We start from the raw sequence: 23,272 nt of genomic DNA on the forward strand, positions 1-23,272 counted from the left end.
GACCATAAATGTCAAATAAAACGGTAGCTAATCAAGACAACAAACAAGTGCACATCGCCGGCACCCAAGCGGAAAGTAAAACAACGCACACACACCGCAAGTGCAATAAAAAACGCAACAAACGACAACAAAATGCGCTTCGAGTGTTATTCGCGCGTTATTATTAGCTGCAGTACGCATAAACAAGGTTACCGAGCATCGCTTGAGGCATATCGATGCGTCGACGGCTTTTAAAAAGCTAACCCGTCCTGTAAGAAAGGGACGGCGCAAAGCACGTGGGAAGTTGAATTCCGAACGCACGCATCCCTCGCCCCACCACCCCACAACAGCACGAGCGCCGCGCGCAATTCAGTCGCGCGCCGACCGTCGTAACGGCAACACGTAACAAACTCCCGTGTCGGTGCCCGAAGCACCCGCCCTGACGTTGTGTCCGATTAAGTGCACTGTGAATTCTAAGTGTAACAGTTTGTGTGACGAATAAATTGTGAAGTGCACTATGATGTTTTGTGCGTTATGAATGGTTTGGATCGCTGCTTCTTCGATCAGCGTAAGTGTTTTTTATAAGTTGTGAAGAATCTTGCGGTTTCTCTATATATTTATAATGTGGATTTATTCGTCTTTCGTGGTGTTTGGCTTGCGGTTTTGATAGAAATCGATATTCCTATTGGACCATAATTTAATATGTTTGTCATGTGCGTGATGTTTACTTCCGAGAATTGTTTGAAGAAGCATCAACTTAAATGAACATTAAAGCTTTCGATAGCGATAACTAAAAATTTACTTTTAGGTCAATATTGACAATTTAGTACTTACGCATTTGCAGTGTTGCAACTAAAATTCAATTCAAATTTGATTTTAGTAAACTTCTGGTTGAGGTGTCACGGTGTTCCAAATATGAAACCGGCGCAATGTTTTGATAAATTTTATTATTATTTTTTAATGAGATGAATGTGTTCTGTTTGCGTACGATTAATATTTATTCAATGAAGAATTCAAAAATAGTTCAAAGATAGCCGCTACGTTATACGCTTTGAAAATAAAGATGTTATAACGAACGCTAAACAAACGTACATTATTTGAGACTGGAATCGTTTGTGTTGGAGATAGCTAATGAGCAACAAGAACTCTTTATTTAACCAAGATAAACATGAGATCGGTTAAATTGATGATTTAGTTCAATTAAGGATCCAAAGGGTGCTCCAGTTGATAGAACGATGACGCGATTTCTTCTCACTGTGCGTGTTGGTGTGATAAACGATTTGATTTTTTTAACTAGGTAGTTACCTAGATCGAATTTTTCTTTTTATTGCATTGCTTGTTAATAGATAAGAATGTACTAATAGAAAGCATTTTAATAAATTGATATGGCAGAATGTTGCATGTGTGCATTTATGAAAACAGTGTTTTATTGATAGGTATTTTGCACATTTCGTGTCGATGTTATAAAGGATAGAGTACGTACATATAGACAAGATACATTCTACTTATTTTCAATAATAATAAGTACCTATATGTATAATGTATTAAGTAGGTAACCTACCTACCTACCTAACTTTATTATGAAAATTTTGCAATGTATCGAAGAGAACAAATCAATATTTTAAGCTCTATTCATAAATTTGTTTTTTTTTGCTTGATAAATTGATAGAATATTGACGAGTTCTATTACATGATTGTACCTAACTAATTGAAAAAAAGCATTCTTACCTCAGTATTCAATTACAGTTGGTTATTGATACGTAGCAAAAAATCTCGATCGGTAAAAAAGAAAAACCTATGAGAGTCACGAAATTGTATTGTAAGTTAAAAATATATTAATTTAACTACATAGGTAGGTACCTACGTAGCCACTTTAAATTATTTTCGTTTTATTCTCTAAAATTTGATAACTTTCTAGTTTATTTTAATTAAATAATATTAAGAGATATTCAGAAGTACTTAAGTAGGTACCTACATGTTCACTAAGTACCTATTCCATAGATAAAAAAATAATAGACGAAATAATTTTCCTTGTTTAGTAGGAGGTACCTAGTTTGGTAATTAACGCGATCCAATATTGTAATCCTATTAACTTATAGACTACCGTTTGTTATAATTAGATCAATTATGGTGCAGCGAGTCACAGGATTAATCAAACCAATTATTGTTTTTATGTGGTTTTTGTGCTTATAGTTTTATGTATTGAATAGATAAGTTCCTACGTAAGTATTAATCAGTAATAAGTGTATATTTTGTACATGTGTATGTGGTTATAGGTAGGTCACATTAATAGTATTAGGTACAACATTTTCTAAAAAAAGTTTTTTGTACTTAAACCATAATAATTTTTAAGGAGTTCGGCAGTACCTAGATAACACAAATATCTTTCAATTAATGTTGTATTTAAATAAATAAATAAAATAAAATATCCCATACTGAATTTTTAAGTACATTAATGGACAGCTAAGATCCGTTACGCAAAGGAAAAAATAAAATTTTAAGTACCTACCTAGGTACTTATTCTTAAAAAATCACAATATGCAAAATATTCCTCATCAATTTTTTTTAATTAAATTCGACCAAATATCGTAAGAAATTTTACATTTATACGCGTAGAAGTAATAACTTTAAACGTTAAGGCTGCAGTCTAGCAAAATTGCGTTTTCAACAAGTTATTTGACAATTTTTTCCCGGCTAATGAAATGATAAACTGAATTTTTTTTTCTTGTTTATCAATTAGTGTTATATACGCAATGCGCGTGAATTTTTTCACATTTATAAAGTTACTTTATGTTACCTTAATCAGGCCTTAAAGATAAGTCTCTTTCCCCCAAAGACATTTCGAGCTAAGTTTGTGCACTCACTACGTTGCAACCGATTACAATTTACACAATCTGATCAGCGCATTATTATCCTTATATAGTCGTTATTAAAAACTGCTGAATACAATTGCCGAAAAACTTATGATTTTCTTAATTAGGACGTTATAAATTCATTAAATTTCCCATTTTTTGCCTTACAAAATCGATTGATAAATACTGCTAAAAGTTATTTTTTCCATTAATTTATTCGAGTTGGTTGAAGACCAATGAGTATTAATCCTTTAAAAAAATTTTTTTTTTAATTTTGATAATTCTTTAAATATTAAAAAAATATTTAAAATAATAAGTAAAAATCCTAGCGAATTTCTTTAGTCGCGCTCCTTGGGCCGGAGCGTTCTGACGTGTGCTCTACGCTCGATTTTCCTTCATACCGAAGTGAAAGTTGCTCTACTTCATTAAATTTAATATTTTTGTTAATTGATTATTTTTATCTTAGTTTTGTGCAAATATTCGTATTTTTAAACATTTGATTTCGATATGGAAAATAAACGAAAAAAATACGCGTGTAACTACTAGAAAAAAAATTATCTTCGAACATAAAGTTAATGAAACCAAATAGATTGCAAAGGTGATTGGCAACAATTTCTTTATTTTACGGGGTGTCAGTAAAGGGATGTATATTTCTTTAAAACTAAAGTAAGCTCATAAATTTTCTTATAATATAATTTTTTTGAAGTTCCAAAAATGTTTATTTTTCGTTTGAGAAATACGAAATATAATATAAACTTGTATTGAGAACTTGAACTTCCCAAGTTCATCCGGGGAAATCCCCACGTGGGGAAAATGATTTGTTTACTCCAAAATTGATCCGAGGTGTTTTAATTTTTTCTTCTAGTCATTTTCAACGTAGCGGCATGTTGTTTGATTATTAATTTTGTAACTTTAATACAGGATGTTGGTTTTATATTCTGATCTTACAGACGCGCTGACAAATTTAGTCCACCATTTCTAGTTTAGTCTACCAACTCTAAGTACCAATATTAAAACGAATGGATTATCATCACATCATCAAAACTCAGATGTAATGGAAGATCACAATAACATAGAAAATTCAGTGGGGTTGAGAACTAAACAAACAGAAGTAACAGAGACGCGAAGAATAAAAAAAGAGGACGAAAACGATAATTCGTTGATGCTTTCCCTTTTCGACGTATTGTTAGGGTACATCACCAATCTGCAAAAAACAAAACTGATAATTCCCAATTGCTGATTAAAAATGAAAAACAAATAATCGACAACAGTGGTGAAAATTTGCTGATCACAATGAAACATCCTTCAGTGGTAGCAGATTTACTCATTTAAAATGTATCGGTGAACAGCGTAAAGGAGAGGAGGACAGGAAAACATTATGAATGTGGATGGTGGATTGTATACAAGGTGTAATCGATAAGTATGTGCAGGCGATTATGACGTTATTATTGCAGGTATCAAAAAACTTAAAACTGATATCGAAATTACTTTACCTAATGAGCAAAATGACAATAATAACTTTTTAAAAGTATAACGAGAAATATCTAAAAAATTTACTTTATACACTCCCATATCAAAAAGGGAAAATGGGACTAGTAGAAGTTAAATGTCTAATTCCGGCAAAAGACATGAATGCGGAAGATGCGGTTAAAAAAAATACAATATTTGAAATACAATGCAAAAAATAACACTTTTGTCATAGATAAGAATCATGACTATTTTTTCAAATTCAGGGACAACTAAACGTTGCAGAAGCAGAAGTCTGCTTATTTGCTGTTTGGACTGGAGTGAATCATTCGTTAAAAATAGAATATATAAAAAAGTATGTAACGTTTAGGCAAAATAAAATGATGGACCATTATCAAGATTTTACATAAATTGCCTACTGTCAGAATTGATTGATTCGAGACTTCAGCATTCGATGCCCATCAAGGACCCATCCTATATCATTCAAGCGATTGAAAAAAAAGAGATTAATCCAGTGCAACCGATAAAGCATCAGAATGCTAGCAAAAGATTTATTAGGTTTATCAATATTAATCTATATATTATACATAATATAATAAATCTGTAGAAGACGCGAAGACTGACATCCGCGCGGACGGAGTCGCGGGCGGAAGCTAGTCAGTAATAAATATCTTTTGTTTTCATTTGCGTATTTTTCTATTTTATAATTTTTTAACACAAACATTACATTTTTTTTATTAAATACAAAATTTGTTTATCCGTTTTATTAGTTAAACTGAATAACTTTCACTAAGAAACTTAGGTCGAAAAAAATGTATAGAGTTATGCATTTTGTATGGAAAGCTTATTTTTTTTATATTTCGTCCAAATTTCTTTGTAAAAGTTGATCAGTTATATAAACATGAAGTTGAAGATATCAATAGAAAGTATTCGCAAATTTTGTGTACTGATAAAAAAAATCACCCGGTGTAATTTTCACGAAAATTGTTTCAAATTGTCATTTTTGGTACTTATTACGAATATTAAATTATACGAATGATTTAATTTTTAAAAATTAAGTGGAGCAACTTTCCCTTAGTACATTTGTATTATTTACATATAGGATGACAGGATGCATTTGTTTGCACTACTAGACCAAGCCCTTAATAAACCCTTTAAAATTCTTCACAGAATGAGAAAACAAACTTTCAAATTTCAATATGGATAACCAAATATCGCCTAAAATATCACGGAGGCTGACATTTCAAATATTCCCAAAGTCCATATTTTATCGGTGACAAAAAAGTTATGTTTGACCATTGAAATCGATAGCTAATATTGAGTCAACAAATCACTTCATATGACACCTCTGCACGTAAACAAACAAGCCAAGCGTGTGCCGGCTCGTTTGAATGTGGTTCCTGATATAATTTTTATTATGAGTAAGTTTTGTACAAGCTCATTAAAATGAACAGTTCATTAATCCAAACGGTTTCGAGAAGTTCGTAGAAACCGAATGTGAAATTAATTTAAAAGTCCTACTAATTAAGCAATTTTTTTTTGTTATGTAAATAGGTTTAGTAAAATATTGTTTTAACTATTAATTAAAATTGTTAGAATCTTTTTTTATTTCAAGACAAAAATAACTATCGAAAGATTCGATTTTACATTATTCTTACCATGTTATTTTTTAATTTTTAATCTGTGACAATGGACCCCTAATACAAAATGAAGACCACCCGCAATCTTATGCTGGCACGTACCCATTATGTGTTGTATCAAAGACAGTTCCGCCCTTTCTTATTGGTTTTAAAATATACATTTATTTAGAGTTCCCTTGATAAGTAGAGTAAATTATGAGTTCGGCTTATAAGAATTAAGAATGCCCTTATTATAAGATTTATAGAGGAATAGTTATGTATGTTAGAAAATACATTTTTCTTATTTGATAGTTTAAAAAAGTCTACAAGTATGTGAAGGACGAAGGTGTAGGATACGTATTTAAATTCGAAAGTGTGTCTACTATCTATACATTAGGAAGGTAAGAAATTATTCTTTGTACGAAATTAAAACAGACAGATTGCAAGACATTTTGGAAACGGATCACAGATTTCGTGATTTTTCATTTTATTCGATCAAATAAAACTTTTTAACTACATCTGCACCGATTTATATCCCGTCCGCAGCGATAGACTTATTAAAGTTGCAAACCAAAGATAAATCTAAATATTTTGAACTCTCGTCTTGTCTGCTTATATCTAAAATTCCACGTCCGAAACTTGGAAGCAATTGTATGATAAAGTTTGACTGTCTCGGACGGAACCCACTGGAGCAAACTGCACCGTCATGGTAACTTGGTATCGATTGTTTAGCTACTGGTAATGCTAATGTTTTAAACGAATGAGAAATGGGACGTTCTAATTTTGAATTAGCTTTTTTAGGGTTCCGTAGCCAAAATGGCAAAAACGGAACCCTTATAGTTTCGTCATGTCCGTCTGTCCGTCTGTCCGTCTGTCACAGCCGATTTACTCGGAAACTATAAGTACTACAGTGATGAAATTTGATGGGAATATGTGTTGTATGAACCGCTACAAAAATATGACACTAAATAGTAAAAAAAAGAATTGGGGGTGGGGCCCCCCATACATGTAACTGAGGGATGAAATTTTTTTTTTCGATGTACATACCCGTGTGGGGTATCAATGGAAAGGTCTTTTAAAATGATATAAAGTTTTCTAAAAAACATTTTTCTTAAAGTGAACGGTTTTTGAGATATCAGCTCTCAAAGTCGTAAAAAGTATGTCCCCCCCCCTCTATTTTTATAACTACGGGGTATAAAATTCTAAAAAAAATAGAGGTGATGCATGCTAATTAACTCTTTCAACGATTTTTGGTTTGATCAAAGTATCTCTTATAGTTTTTGAGATAGGTTGATTTAACTGTAATTTATTATATTTGCTGCTACGGAACCCTTTGTGCGCGAGCCCGACTCGCACTTGGCCGGTTTTATTTTGTGTGGGATTTATTTTTTATTCTTAACTGCCAGTGTGTGCTTATACTTTTGAATGCAAAATGTTCTTGGTTATGTAGGTACGTATTGTTCGAATTTTGAATGATTTTTTTTATTGGTTGGTTTTATTTTTAATTCTTAACTGCCAGTGTATGCTTCGACTTTATAATATGATAGCAAAAAGGTCTTACGCGTTGTAGTTTGTACTGACAATTTTTTATTCCAATTTTATTATTACTTCGTTTTCACTGCTTGGGATTAGGTTTCATCAACTTACTTGTACTTAATGCTACATTATATCGGTGTCTATTTACATCGATTAAAAAAGTGTTGCATGAACCTGCTATCCCACGTATTTAGGTGATTGAATCGATTCTCACGAGCCCATAGGGTGGCACGTTTAAGTTTGAGACTTGAATGGAATCTTAACCGCATTATAGTTTCCGGTTAATTTAACCACGCATGCATCCAAACGACTATAAATACGGGACTCCCACGCACAGTATTTTTTTGACCCTTCTTTTGCGACAGCCTAATTTTATTGAATGAACGTATGGATATATACATGACAAACGCAAGAGTAAAACTCCCATGAAGCTCACTATCATACTTTTCGAAAAAATGCAATCTGAATAAAAAGTACCGGTTTTTTATATAATTCAATTTTTATTTTTTATTAATTTTTCTACCATTATAACACATTTTTTTGGTTTGCGAGCGTCAAGGCTAGCCATAGGGCCAATTTTCGATCCATTCGGGGAAGAGCTGTGACTTCGCAATTTCGAGATAATCGCATAAATAACAAAATTTCATTTCTTTTTTTGTGACTGAACTTTTAAGAAAAAGCAAATTATGTTTACTTCAAAAATTAGTTATATGTATGGACTACTGCCACAAAAAAAAACCAATTGCGAAAAGAGCGGATTTCGCGAGATATTAATTTCTGAAAAAGTACCGGTACTTTGACGATTTTTTGGTATAAAATCCTAAATCACACTTTATCAATATTTCTATTTCATACTTTCATATAAAGGTAAGTAGGTACCCCAATTACCATTTTTTTTTCTTTATTTATATATACTTATACCACATTATACTATGAAGAGGATCACATAAATTTGTAAGTTTCCTTGTTTGTAAAATTATTAAAATAAACTTGACCTCGGATTTGGCAGGAAAAAATATGTAGCATGGGAGTCTAAGGGAGTGAAATGAAATGTGAAAATGTCTAAACTAAAAATATGTCATTTTCATTTGTTAGAATGAGTGAACTGTCTTTAACTTCAGTACAATATGATTCTGCTTCTTCTTCGTTGTGTTCATCTTCTTCTTCATTAAATTGAAATGGTTTTAACATTTCGATAACAGCAGAGGGCAAAGGCAATTTTTTAATGCTGTTTTGGCGCATACTCAAACGTGTATTTGATACAACTGGATCGGACGATTCCAATGCCGTATGAAATAAGTCTTCCATTGTGTGTTTTCTGTCGTCTTTTCGGCTGTGATGTTCGCGGTCATATCGCCAATACTTATTTCTGGACTCTCCAGCTTGTTCGGATAAAACAACTACGGGCAGTACCGAGTTTTCTATAATTTCTTGGCCGTGAATGAGGATTTTGTGCATTGTCGTCGTCATGGGGTGCCAGTTGTAATTAGCTACATATTTTTTGGCTAAATTTCTGCAAAAAATTCCGAACTTCGTTGAGTCTACCGGTAGACCACAGTTAATTGCCACAAATGAAACAACAATAACAAATGAAAATGACATATTTTTAGTTTAGACATTTTCACATTTCATTTCACTCCCTTAGACTCCCATGCTACATATTTTTTCCTGCCAAATCCGAGGTCAAGTTTATTTTAATAATTTTACAAACAAGGAAACTTACAAATTTATGTGATCCTCTTCATAGTATAATGTGGTATAAGTATATATAAATAAAGAAAAAAAAATGGTAATTGGGGTACCTACTTACCTTTATATGAAAGTATGAAATAGAAATATTGATAAAGTGTGATTTAGGATTTTATACCAAAAAATCGTCAAAGTACCGGTACTTTTTCAGAAATTAATATCTCGCGAAATCCGCTCTTTTCGCAATTGGTTTTTTTTGTGGCAGTAGTCCATACATATAACTAATTTTTGAAGTAAACATAATTTGCTTTTTCTTAAAAGTTCAGTCACAAAAAAAGAAATGAAATTTTGTTATTTATGCGATTATCTCGAAATTGCGAAGTCACAGCTCTTCCCCGAATGGATCGAAAATTGGCCCTATGGCTAGCCTTGACGCTCGCAAACCAAAAAAATGTGTTATAATGGTAGAAAAATTAATAAAAAATAAAAATTGAATTATATAAAAAACCGGTACTTTTTATTCAGATTGCATTTTTTCGAAAAGTATGATAGTGAGCTTCATGGGAGTTTTACTCTTGCGTTTGTCATGTATATATCCATACGTTCATTCAATAAAATTAGGCTGTCGCAAAAGAAGGGTCAAAAAAATACTGTGCCACGTAACAACGGGCACTAATTGTATGATTTTATAATTGTTATGGAATATAGGATAGGTGAGGCGCATGTTGTTTGAAGGATTAGTTGTTTTCATTTTGTATGATGAAAATATTTTAAACATTAATACAGAAATAATAGAAAGTATTTTTGTTAGTATACATTTTAGAATTTGTTTTGTGTAAAAACGAAATAATATAGTTATGTAATTACTAATTACATATGTATATAGTACATATATATTATACATAAAAAGATATAAAATTGATTTTGTAAAAATATCAAACCTTTTAACAGAATGTTAGTTAGCCTGCATATATTCTGTATTGTTTTAAATTATAAATGCTATCCCCCTAGCTTCACAAAGCTATGGGGGAGGGTTTTGTATAGAAGGCAAAACTATACATCAATCAAATTAGCATGATCCCTTCAATATGATAATGTGCATATGTATTGTGGCAGAAAATTGAAAAATAGTTCAGATGATATTCATATATTCATTGGCACAGATGTAGATGATATTGAGGTGCGAATGGCTTGATTATGCTGATAATATGTCGGACGGAATAATACAGGGTGTTTTTTTTTTGGAGCTTTTTTTTTTGTTTTTTTTTTTTGTCATATTTAAGTAATTAAGTTTCAATTTGATTACATCGCTTTAATGCAAATTTGTGATTATTCGTACCGATATTTTGTTATCTTGATTTTCTTTTCGTTTTTTTTTTTTGTGGTAATAACGTATTTTATTCTAGGTCAGGCTGATTACACTGTTTTAATTCATATTAAGTTATTTTCTTTCAATTCTTTAGTTAATCTTAATACATTTACAACGAATGAAATGTAATACGTTAATAACCAATACATAATCGGCCAATCGAGATAAACAAACAAATTAAAGGACTAATTCGATACACTATTCGTTAATTATACTGATAATTATAATAGTGAAGCGGGTGTCGGGCATCTGTCGGCTACGGGAATTGGGTTACGCATTAATCACTCTGCTAATGATAGCGATTCATAATACTGTGGCAATGCCTTTTAGCTCGATAGCGCTTATATTATATTATAGCTATGTGTGACGCGGTAATTACCTACTTACTTATAATCAAACTGAAACATTTATTTATTCAACTAGCTGTGCTCCGCGTTTTTACCCGCAGTGCTCCGCTCCTGTTGGTCTTAGCGAGATGAGCGCCTTCCTCGATAAATTAAATAAGAAAAGAATTTTTCAAATCGGACCAGTAGTTCCCGAGATTAGCGCGTTCAAACAAACAAACACTTTAGAATTATAATATTAGTATAAGTAGATTAATTATGTACTCACAGTGTAAACGCGATTGTAAGAATGTATGAATATGCTTTTTCGGGAAAAAACAGCTGATCGGACGTGTATACTTGGTACAGAGATGAGATTTTAATATTATGTTTAAGTTCTTTGTTGTCATATTAAGTTTTACCTAATTAAAAATGATATTTTCAGTAGATCGTATCATATAATTTAGCCTGCTAAAAATGGTAGCATATACTGGTGTTACTTTTTCAATCTAGATAAGTTTGTAGACTGTAAATAAAAAGCATGTAGATACATAAACGATTTATCTCAAACAAGTAACTGTTAAAAAGCCATTTGTATCGTTTAACGACAATCGAACAGACTATGTTTTTATGCGGTATTCACTTGGTCCCGTAGGTTTTATATCATTTTTACTGGTAATTAAATTAGCGATTATTGGCACATTCGTTCCGGTCACTTTTACGTTTTTTTAGGGCACTTATGAAGTAATAAAGGAGTAATTTGGTTTATTTGAGACTGTTGTTGTTGTTATCATTTATGGTTATGTAATCGCTTATGTACTTTTGATCCGATTAAAAGGTTTTACTTTTTATTTTTAAGCATAGAGTGCACAATTTATAATCTACCGTAAAGTCCCAACTCCCAAGTATTAAACTATTTCCTATATTTCTTATACAAACTATTACCGAAATTAAATTTGTAATTACTTCGAGAAAATGTTACTCGAAATCTATACAACTTCTTACCTATAGAAATTTAAACGCTTATTATGAATAAAAATACAAAAATTTCCATACAACGCGAAGCGCTTTCCGCTTGAAGCATAAAACGTAACCTAAAAACGCAATACAATCGGGCAAAACGGCTTCCTTCAATGATGCGCTTTTAACATTTAACGTATTCAGTTGAAACTTGGAAACGACAGTCCTTTGAATATGCATGGCATAAGAATAACTTGAGTGCATCAAACGAAGATGCAATGAATGGCGCGCGATTAGTCACGGATGTAGGCCGCGGTATTGCTAGCGCCATCTGTGAGCGCTGCAAGGAACTAATGTTGCGTTCTGAAATGTCACTTTTAAGTTTTAATTAGCGTCTTTATATTGAGTGTGCTGTTGCTATGTAGATTATTTGCCTTTTATAACGTTCTTTATTATAGGTGCATAATATATTTTTAATCTTAATTTACTAATTAGGTACTATTATGATTGGTAACAATTAGTATTATACCTAGCTTTCATTTCAGTAGTAACTACTTTTTAACTTTACTGTAATCATTTAATTTATTTAAATAATGCTATTTTAATAATAAATAAAGTTTGAGTGTGATAAATAATAATTAACGAAAATACAATAAATTATAAAAACATTAAAAAGTTAACGTGGCTGTATACAAGATTTCCATTGCCCGAATAACGAGAAATAATCTGCCACACGGTTTTGGCGCGAACTAGTAGATTGAGTGATAAATCGAAAAGGGCTTTGGGTATCAATTTACAGTGGGTCAGACGTCTGATTGATGTCCCATTTTGTACCTATCTTTTACTTTATCCGGATAGAAGGTGAATAACTAACCTCTTTTATCATAATAATAGTGGGTTTCGAATGTGATAAAACGGTTTTTTCTTTTCCGCATTTTTTTTTGGTTGAGTTTCGGTAAGTGATATAATTGATTTTTTTAGCATGTTATGAGTAATTAATTTTTACTATAGATTCTGTGGCTATGTAGGTAACTATTATTATCAAAATGAAGTATTTTTATCATAAGTTCTGATATCATTTTTGCGTCAGCATAATTTTTAATAACCCTATATTTATCTATACCTTACATGACAACACCAAATTAATAAAAAAACCAATATTCACACAATCCTACCTACAAAGCTACGAAAATTGAAGTTATCAAACACGCTCAGAAGTCAGAACGTAGGCGTAGGTACTTGCAAATAATTTAGCCGTCAATCCCAAATTCAAAGATAATCAAGAAATAAAATTCTCCAAGTATATTTACGTACATATATACATAGAGGTATATAGATATATATTTACATGCTTATGTATGGAGCGTCTTTGATTGCGTCGCGTAAACAGGGGAGGTGTGTAAACATATTTCTGTTGCGGATATTAAAAGTTGGTATGAAGATCGTTTTTTGTTAATTATGTTGCTATGATTTTATTACTTGTAAGTAATTTTTGTAGTAATATGTCCGTAGACTGTGATTTCCTAATACTTATTATTAGCGACGTATTTTATATGCAATGTAAAATAATTTGGAAAATCCAAAAGTGCACGCCTCATAATTTTTTTTTAATAAGTATTTATTAATTATTATTTTTGTTTATTTAATAACAATTAAACCACATCGAATCAGACCCTGAAAAATGAAAGGGTTCTATTCCTGAGCATACTCAAGCGTAAGAGAAAAAAAAAGACTCGATTAGTAAAGTATTTCGGTCGCTATCGTGTTAACAAGAAAAAGGATCCGCACATACAGACACACGGACGTCCAAGACAGAACTTTTTTAAACTGTTTTTTAACTAGTTTAAATAACAAAAATAACATCAAAAATATCATGAACGTTAAAAATAGTGTTTTTTCTTAATATGTGTGTGTATGTATTATCTTACAAGTGCAATGTATGATACATAAAGACATATTTTTAAGTTTGAAAAATCAGATGTTTTGCGCGAAGTGACAGTAGTACCCAGTACCCACCTCAACGCTTCGCTTATGAGGCGTGCAATAACTGCCGATTTAAAGATTTTATGTTATTTCTTTGAACTGTAGGTACCTATTGATTCGGGGTTATTAACACATATAAACGCAATCTAATTTAGTAAAGTTAATAAAATATTCTATATTTATTATAATTTCGTTTAATCCGTAACACGTTTTCACAGCCGAGCTAATTCCAATACATTGAAATACATAAACATCTGCAATTTAAATGTTCCGAAACAAAACAAACACGTTACTGACATATTTCTAAACAGTATGACGTCACCCACATCTGTTCACCGAACATCCGGAACCAAGAAAGACCCCTGAATATAATCTTCATAAGAAATAATCTATAAGAATATAATTGGAGTGTATGTTTGCTAAAACCGCTTTTTATTAAATGCCTAGAAGCACACGGTCAACATACCAAAACAGTATTTTTACAATTTTTGTCTGTATGTCTGTTTGTTCCGTATAATCTCTGGAACGGCTGCACAAATTTTAACCGGACTTTCACTAACAGATAGCTGAATAAAGAGTGACTTGGGCTTCTTTTTATACCAATATTAGTTATTACGTTAAGATTAAAGTTATAACTTATTGTTGCGGGTGCAACCGCAGGACGCAGCTAGTATGAAATAATACTATGCCAATATACAGCTTCGGGGGAGGTCTTACTAAATTGGACGCTATTAGTGACATCTCGGGATTAGTAACGCCAGCCCGGGAATGCAAATTTTAATTTTGTATTTAAATGTTTTCCTTGCTCGGTAGTCGGTACTATGTGAATATTGGTTTTTTGTATGCAAACATGTTGTAAGAAATAATTTAAAAAATAGGAATTTTATTAAAATTCTTCTTAATTATTTATAGCAACATATTGATTTATGAAATGACAGTTTTAAATAATAACCTAGTTTACAGCTTCTAATTTAAACAAACGCTAATCTCCAAAACCTATTCAAACATACACTATCAGTCGAAAATCATTTCCTAATGTCTTGTAATTATCGTAATATTTACAACAAGTACGATAAAGCCCTTACTCATTACATAACCAACGTAAAAGCGACGTTTAGGAATGTCAAAGGATTACGTTGACGCATCTCAATCCGAAAATGGCGGCCGACAGTTACAAATGTTCTGTTACCGATGTATTCTATTGAAGTATTGGGGGGTTAAATACATTTAACCGTTGCAGTTGTAAGGAATGTAAACTTATTTGAATGTGTGGAGTTATTATGTATAGTCTATTGAAGTATTGGGGGCTAAACACATTTAACCGTTGCAGTTGCAAGGAATGTGAACTTATTTGAATGTGTGAAGAAATTGGTTGTGATTTTTTGTTACTAAAGAATTACCTAATTGTAATGTAGAGAATGTATTTGAAGTTAAATATTATATGTAATTTGGTACGAATAGTTTTGAATAGTTTTCTTACATGATAATTGATACCTGTAACTTGATAGGTACTTGAGGATACCGACTAGTAAAAGGTCCAGACTCTAGATTATGTTCTTACATTCGATCCTACTTATCTAACTTGATAAAGTTAGTACCTAGTTGTTTTTTAAATAACAACGAAGTAATCTGATAATTTTATAATAATTTATGTTACCTTTATAGTTCTACTATGTATTTCTTCATAATATTAGACAAAACTTACAAATGTATACAGTCCCTAACTGACCATAAAATTTGGTAAAGAGTACAACTAAATCCAGTCCATTGTTAAATAAAGCTGGTAATGTTCGAACATCACGACATCTTTCAATCGCAACTACGATTTTTTGTCAATTGTGACAACACATCGCTCATTTGCTTCTATAACGTGACAAAGTCAAAATCTCAATTGTTGGGAAAACGCATTTGAAAGTTTAAAATTCCTGTAACTTTTTAATTATTATGCTTAGACTATTCAGCTCAATACAACATATTAAAACGTTCTCGTTTTTTTGAATCAAATTGTATTCAGAACAATAAGTCGGTTATTAAATTTATTATGATTATTTTTTTCAGAAAGGGCCCTTCTTGTTGCGTTTTTCTTGTAAAAAGTGTGCAGTATTGCGTTACAAACAGATATGTATCATTTTTCTTGAAAAAAAAATTGAATAAAAATCTAAAACTTTACAAGTTATGTCGTATTGTTACGTTTTATTGATAATCAGTAATCTAAATGTATTGGAAATTTTAATTAAAACGTGTTACTGTAGTAGAAATCTTTTTATTTTTGTTCTTTGTTTTACAAAATGAAAGGTATTTTTGCGAAATTATTGCGTAACTTTCTCTGAAATACAAGTAATATACACATTTAAAAAAAATATACAATTATAACCAGACATTAATATTTTTTGTTTTACTTTTACTCACAAACGTTGGCAATTATAATATTACGACTCGCCCCGAATTCGCACGGGTGCAATCCTGATACCATCGATTTTTCTGAAGACTTTTTCATGTGTTAAATACTTAATAGGTAAATTATTTTGATAAATCTCGTAGGGTTCAGAATGCGTTTGCAATGCAGGCGGAAAATAATGTAATTATTTACAACATCACATTAGAAACGTCAAAAATAACAGTTAATTCACCTATTTATGGATGCTATTATACAATATACATATAAACCTTCCTCTTGAATCACTTTATCTGTTAACAAAAACTGCATCAAAATTGCAAAACGGCAAGCATTCGGCCGGGGAAAACGACTTTGTTTTATATTTTGCTTATCTCAGTAATATTAGGAAACTAATCTTTATTGCGGGTCCCGGTCATACATAAATCAAATAAACATATTAGCAAAACAAATCACAGGTTCTTGTCTCGAGACAGCTTCTTGATCTCTCCTAAATTCCAGTAATCTTTCAGTATTTCACGGTGTTATTCTTCGGAAAAAAAAAAATAATTTGGAAAATCCAAAAGTGCACGCCTCATAATTTTTTTTTAATAAATATTTATTAATTATTATTTTTGTTTATTTAATAACAATTAAACCACATCGAATCAGACCCTGAAAAATGAAAGGGTTCTATTCCTGAGCATACTCAAGCGTAAGAGAAAAAAAAAGACTCGATTAGTAAAGTATTTCGGTCGCTATCGTGTTAACAAGAAAAAGGATCCGCACATACAGACACACGGACGTCCAAGACAGAACTTTTTTAAATTGTTTTTTAACTAGTTTAAATAACAAAAATGACATCAAAAATATCATGAACGTTAAAAATAGTGTTTTTTCTTAATATGTGTGTGTATGTATTATCTTACAAGTGCAATGTATGATACATAAAGACATTTTAAGTTTGAAAAATCAGATGTTTTGCGCGAAGTGACAGTAGTACCCACCTCAACGCTTCGCTTATGAGGCGTGCAATTGACACTTGAAAATGCAGGTTTCCTTGCAGGATTCTCTTTTAGTTGACGGGGCGGCACAGTTTTTTTTGTGATGCTTTCGATTCGTAGGACTGCAGTCTTGCATTTTTTAACTGATTTGTAATATTTTTTTTTCATATTTCTTTATTCAGTGGTATTTTTTACTCGTTTATGCTATAAAATAAATTGATTGTTTAATTCATTTGTATTTCGAGAATCGGTATGATCTTTTCGTTTTTCTAACTTAAGTGAATGTAAAATAAAATAATGAATATTTTCTCGTACAAGATTTACAAGCTTCCTAGACCGTGATTCCATCTGAAAAATAAATTAAGTAATCAGACAACTTTTTTATCATTTATAATGCAACATTGTAGCGTATTCGTTGTAAAAATGTATTATTTTTTATCAAGAATGTGTTAACTTGAGATAACCAACATAAATACCAAACATTTTGTACTTTTATTATCAACTGTAACGGAACATCTTAAATTAACCAACAAAAAACATTGTTTATTTCAGCAACAACGGGACAATCCTATGTAAACCGTAGCATGCGAATACTATTTTTACTACAATAATGACCCACATACAAATGTCCCGTTATAGCTGCAAATATAAATCAGTAAAAAAACAAAAAGCTGTACTTACCTTTCAGCAAAACCGTGATACAATAAGCTGTTACGTTTTTACCGCAATCGGGCAGCAGTTTCCTTCTCAAGGGAGCAGCGACAACTGACTTAAACCGTTCTTGCATTAAATTCAAGAGCAAAAAGAGATTTCGCTAAACCGATAGTCGCCGACCTTTTCCCTCATAACTCGGTCATTTTTGGAGCTAGAAATATCGCGTTTTAGCAGCAGGTAGAGCGCGATGCGACGGATTCTACTGTATCATTATTCCATAACGATACATATGCTCGTTAACACGTTCTTGTCGCAAATGAGCGACATGTTTTCTTTTTTTTTTTTTGTTAGCTCGTCGTGGACATTTGGTTGTTATAAATTGTAAGTCATTTAAAATACGGAGTTTAATGGTTTGAACGTTTCTTGAGCATAAATCATTAGTATTTTTTATGATGTCTCAATAGTCAATACTTTCTATACGGTTGGTTTAAAGTTATATTGCGTGAAAAAGATTAACGCACGTCACAATAACGTCTTGAACTATATTTGTATGTAAGTATTTAGGAACCTATTTTAAACTTAAAGCTAAGATTTATAATGAGCTTAAAGCTTTACTTAATTCATTTCAAACTTTGGCTATAATTTACATTCATAGTTATTTTTTTAGATTTCTGTAACATAGAGAAAGTTTATTTATCACACCTAAGATAATACGGTTTATGTTGTTCTTTTTATATTCGTAAATGAAGACAACACAACATTGTGAATCGCCTAATGTTAGTTATTTTCCAATTAGATTATAAAACCCTTTCATTTGACAGTGTAATTTATCACAAAATAACACGTAACAAAGTTTCACGTTTTGAAAGACAACACTTAAGCCATCAGGGATTCGAACGTAATTTGTTTTCCCTCACATAATTATGGGAAATGACAATGTTATGTGCTAATTTGGAAGCGAATAAACATAATAACATTATAATTGTGTTAATGTTAACAGAATTAAAGGCCTCTTATTTGTTTGTCGTCATATCGCGAATGGTTGGGAAGTGTTTTCATTATGTAAAGGGAACAAGAAGTCACAGCGATATTATTTAGTTTATTCAATTGCAATTAGTGAAATTATAGACGAGAATGTTATTATCGTATTTGTATTATGTACCTACCTACATGCTAAGATAGTTTTACTAATGTCCACTTTTGTCTGCGGCGCTAGTGTCGTGGATTCATATTTCGGTCAGTATTTTTTATTATGATTCAATTAAATATGTTTCAGTATTAACATTTGTTAAATAATGCATCATTTCGATTTCGAGATCGTATTAAAAACTGTCGATACCGTACAAGTTCTGGTTAATCGCCGCCATCGTTAAAATAAATATTGTTTCACGTACTATAGCGATATACAGAAAAAGTTTACAAAATCACTTTGATCAAAATCTCAATACAAATTATCCAGGTGCTTGCAATGAAATAAAATTGCACGAAGCACTGACATCGACCGTACATCGCGTAGATAAAAATAAAACTTGAACACTTTAAAAATAAAACGTTGGTACGTGAATCACGAAATATGGCACAAATTTTGCGACTACAACCCTTAACTACAGAAATCATTGTACATTTGTACCGTTTAGTTGGTTAAAATAATGTTTTTGTCGAGTAACAAGCCCGCGGCACTTTGTCAAAATGGTTGACATATCGCTCCGAATGTCCGAGCGAAGCTGTGTTCTAGCAGGTTTTTTTAAACGTTCGAATTTTAGCACAAATATGTACGTGCCTTGGGTGGTTACGCTTTTAGAATCTGAAGTCCTTAATTTGGGTTTTGTGTGATTATTATTGATGTTTATCGAAATTATTAGAATCGAGCATGTACAAAAAAAATTACATAATTCATATAACTATAGGTAAACCTATAGGTAAATAAGACACAGCAATTACTTTAAAATGTACAAAATTCATAAGCATTGCAACTTTAGATTTCAGGTGTTTAAAGGTCGACGACCGAATTGACATTTATTTCTATACCTCGTCGAAGTATCCATTCATTACTAAAAACTAGGTTACTGATCATTCATGCTTATAAAGAAATATCGATTGAAACTGCATTTGTCTCGCGTTCACTACGGGACTCCGTGTTGAATTTTAACGCATTTAAACAAGTCTATGCCCGCGGTTTCACTCTCTGCAACCAGATAAAATGAAGCTTATGTTATGTACATGTTAAAATATGCTTATCTTTTTGGGTACGACTTAAAGACAATTAAAGAGGAGAGCTTAGTCCTATTTACAAGATAAAAAGTAAAACAACTAAAACCCAACTACGACAAAAAACGACGCTGAAAAAGTATAAAACAAAAGTTAAATTGATGAACTAATAAAGAAGCTATGAACGAAAAGATGTGAATTATATGCAATCAGCCCATGAATACAGGTAAAGTCACAAGCAAATGCTAGTAATATATATATATATTCAAAATGTGCAAGTAAAAAGCTTTCAAATGATACCAAACACGGCATATTTATCTTAACTTTATTTTTTTACTCTGTATGTTTTGTCCGCTAGAGGGCGCCACATTAGATTTTGTGAAACCCCATATAGCCTATAACCAGCGGACAATTAAGACGCTTCTAATGATATGTCATTTGTCGAATTCTGATAAGTAGTTTAGAAGTTACGAGGGAACAGATGAACATACATACATACATACATACATACATACATACATACATACATACATACATACATACATACATACATACATACATACATAGCCTGTCAAAATCATAACCCTCCTTTTGCTTTGCCGTAGTCGGGTAAAAAGGCCGCCAACACATTCGCGGTGTAGGTGGCATTGTAGGTGCATATTGGTTAATCACTTCCTATCAGATATCTGCTTCATTGCCTCGTATACAATACAAAGTACATCTGAGCTAATTACATCCAGTTCCAATGAGCTGGTACCTAATTCGTTAAGGAGTAACAAACTACCATCCACCACTTGCGTTTATTATAGCTTTAGCAGTTCTATATAATAATACCACAAATATTAACTGAATATTCTTAGGTAATCTCGAAAATACGCAGTATCTGAGCTACATCTCAGTTATATTACAATCTGCGAAAAAGAGACACCACCATCAGCCGTCACAAACAGTGTAGCAATTCTATATAATAATGTAACTGAATATTCTTAGCTAATCTCGTAAATACGCAGCATCTCAGCTATATCTTGTGCAACTCGAAAGGGAAACGCTGTTACACCTGTCATCCTGTGCCACAGATTTAGAATAACCCAGTAACGAAATAGACGCTTGTGAAATGTAGGTATTTACTTTTAAAAGAGGTTGACGACACGACACGACTAATTCGTGACACGAAGGAAAGTTTATCCTGTCATTCGAGAGGATTACCGTTTCCTCGACGGTTTGCATCTGTGCATGTTTGTCAGGTTATTTACGTTTGAGGGTCACGGGTTCGATTGTACCTACATTTACTAGAAGAAAAATAACAATTTCAAAAATTTCTGTCTATTCTTATAGACATATATTTAGTAATTGGATTAGCTCTCGGCGTTAAAAATCGGACTGAATCATAGCGTTATTAAGTGATTTGCGCTTAATCTTAACGTGGAAAGTGACACGAATCATGTGTTCAAACTTCAATTGTACCTAATTTGATAAACTATATAGCAATAATTCTCTACTTTCAGTAAATTCAACTGTACAGTCTAAACAAACTTCAATCTCATCTTAATCACATGAATAAAACAATCAAACAGCACAACTAGCAGCGAATGAGCCGTATAAATAATTTACAGCATGATATTTGACTTCATGCAAACATATGTGTATTGTTAGGATCATGATCGTATCGTAGCGGAGCGGCCAGTGTTTTGTTGGCCTCGAGTGTACATTAGATTTTGTGGTATAAGTTATAAGAGGTAGCGATTTTAAGCGAAATTGATTTTGTAACTGTTTGTCAGACAGTCAATAGATTTGATAGTAAATAGTTTAATAGAATTTGAGTCTAAATACGATTGAAATTGACCCTTGTTACAAACAGTTCTATGAAGTAATTTAATATAAATGAGCGTTAATTAGTTAAGGAGAAAAGTTTGAGTCATGTTTCAGTTATGAATGGGAATAATGGCGCTGATTTTAAGTTAACTAATCTTTTATCTTAATACTGCTTACTTTACTAATGTGCATAAATTGATTCTGGTCATATTAATATGGAAGGTAAATTGTACAAGATAAATATCTACATAGTGCGTTATCAAAATCAAACATACCTACAGCTTCGCTAGAATGAACTATATACTTACAAATAAAGCTACCAAACAAGCCAATACAAATGAAACCTTAAGAGCATATCGCTGCCATCTCACCCCGTGTCCCTCACGCCTGAAGCTTACCACACTAAAGTACACAACTTACCCCGTAAATTTACGATGCAACCGTCACGGGAATACCGTAACTGCGGCCGGATTTTGGACGATTTTTCTATAGTAGGTATATGGGTTAATTGCGAAATGTGTTGATTTTTTACTTCAAAAATTCAGGATTACAGTGATCTTAGGTTAATTATAATTTTATGTGTGATTAATGATATCAATGTCTCGAATGGTAATGTATTAGAAGAGCAAATACCTTATGAGAAACAAACATAGTATAGGCACAGATATAGGACGATTTCATTATATGCAAGGTAAGTGTTGATACATTAATTTTACTTCATTCAGGGCTGATTTTTCAATCCTTGGTTAAAACTTATTCGTCGAATAATGTATAAAACTACCATTTTAAAAACGTATTCTAATTGCCCATATTTGACAGTTTACGTGACATTTTATATTATCGTATATATATATATATTATCGTGTAATACTTTATTGGACGGATAAGTTTTATCCAAGCATTGAAAAATCGGCCCTTAAAAATATATATTATCATGCCATTTAGAAATTTTGTTTAGGAAATAAAATTATATCAAAAGGAAATCTATACGAGTTTATACACAAAAGGTTGCCTTTTCGTGTGTGTCCTACGAAGTGTTCCTTCCCAGTATCGCGATGATACATTCTTGTTGTTTTCGTATTACAATACATATTTGTCGAATACAATACCTATTTCACCGCGACACGTGCAGGGGAATGTAGGTGAGATTTATCAGAATAAGAAAAACGAATTCTACCTAAAGCTGATACTTGTGATGAAAAATCATAGAAGATATTTATTTCAATAAACAGGGCTACCTAGTAAAAAAGAGCGTGTTGGCCAAGCATATGTGTCAGAAGTGAAACTTCTTTGGCAAGATTCAATGATACCAAAATCGTCGCCTTACTCAATGGCATGATGGTATCACCATGACGCGACCTTGAAATTTTTCTCTCAATGCCTAATGAAGTTTCACTTCAAATGTAGATAATTAGAAGAACGAAATAAATACTGAGATTTTGT

At 31.9% G+C, this 23,272-nt stretch overlaps 1 protein-coding gene across 1 annotated transcript in view; it reads left to right on the plus strand.

Moving 5' to 3' along the window:
- Positions 1 to 363: 363 nt before the first annotated feature.
- Ten-m (teneurin transmembrane protein Ten-m) overlaps positions 364 to 23,272 on the plus strand; it is a 231,386-nt gene continuing 208,477 nt past the window's right edge. Inside the window, exon 1 of the mRNA XM_090110419.1 lies at positions 364 to 547. Within this exon, the coding sequence (XP_089966545.1) occupies positions 514 to 547 (34 nt within the window). The 5' untranslated portion in view covers positions 364 to 513. The remainder of the gene's footprint in view (positions 548 to 23,272) is intronic.

Source organism: Colias eurytheme, chromosome 15, assembly GCF_061535395.1.
Source record: "Colias eurytheme isolate Ceu_HAF_F1 chromosome 15, ilColEury1 Martin Lab GWU primary, whole genome shotgun sequence".
NCBI lineage: Eukaryota > Metazoa > Arthropoda > Insecta > Lepidoptera > Pieridae > Colias > Colias eurytheme.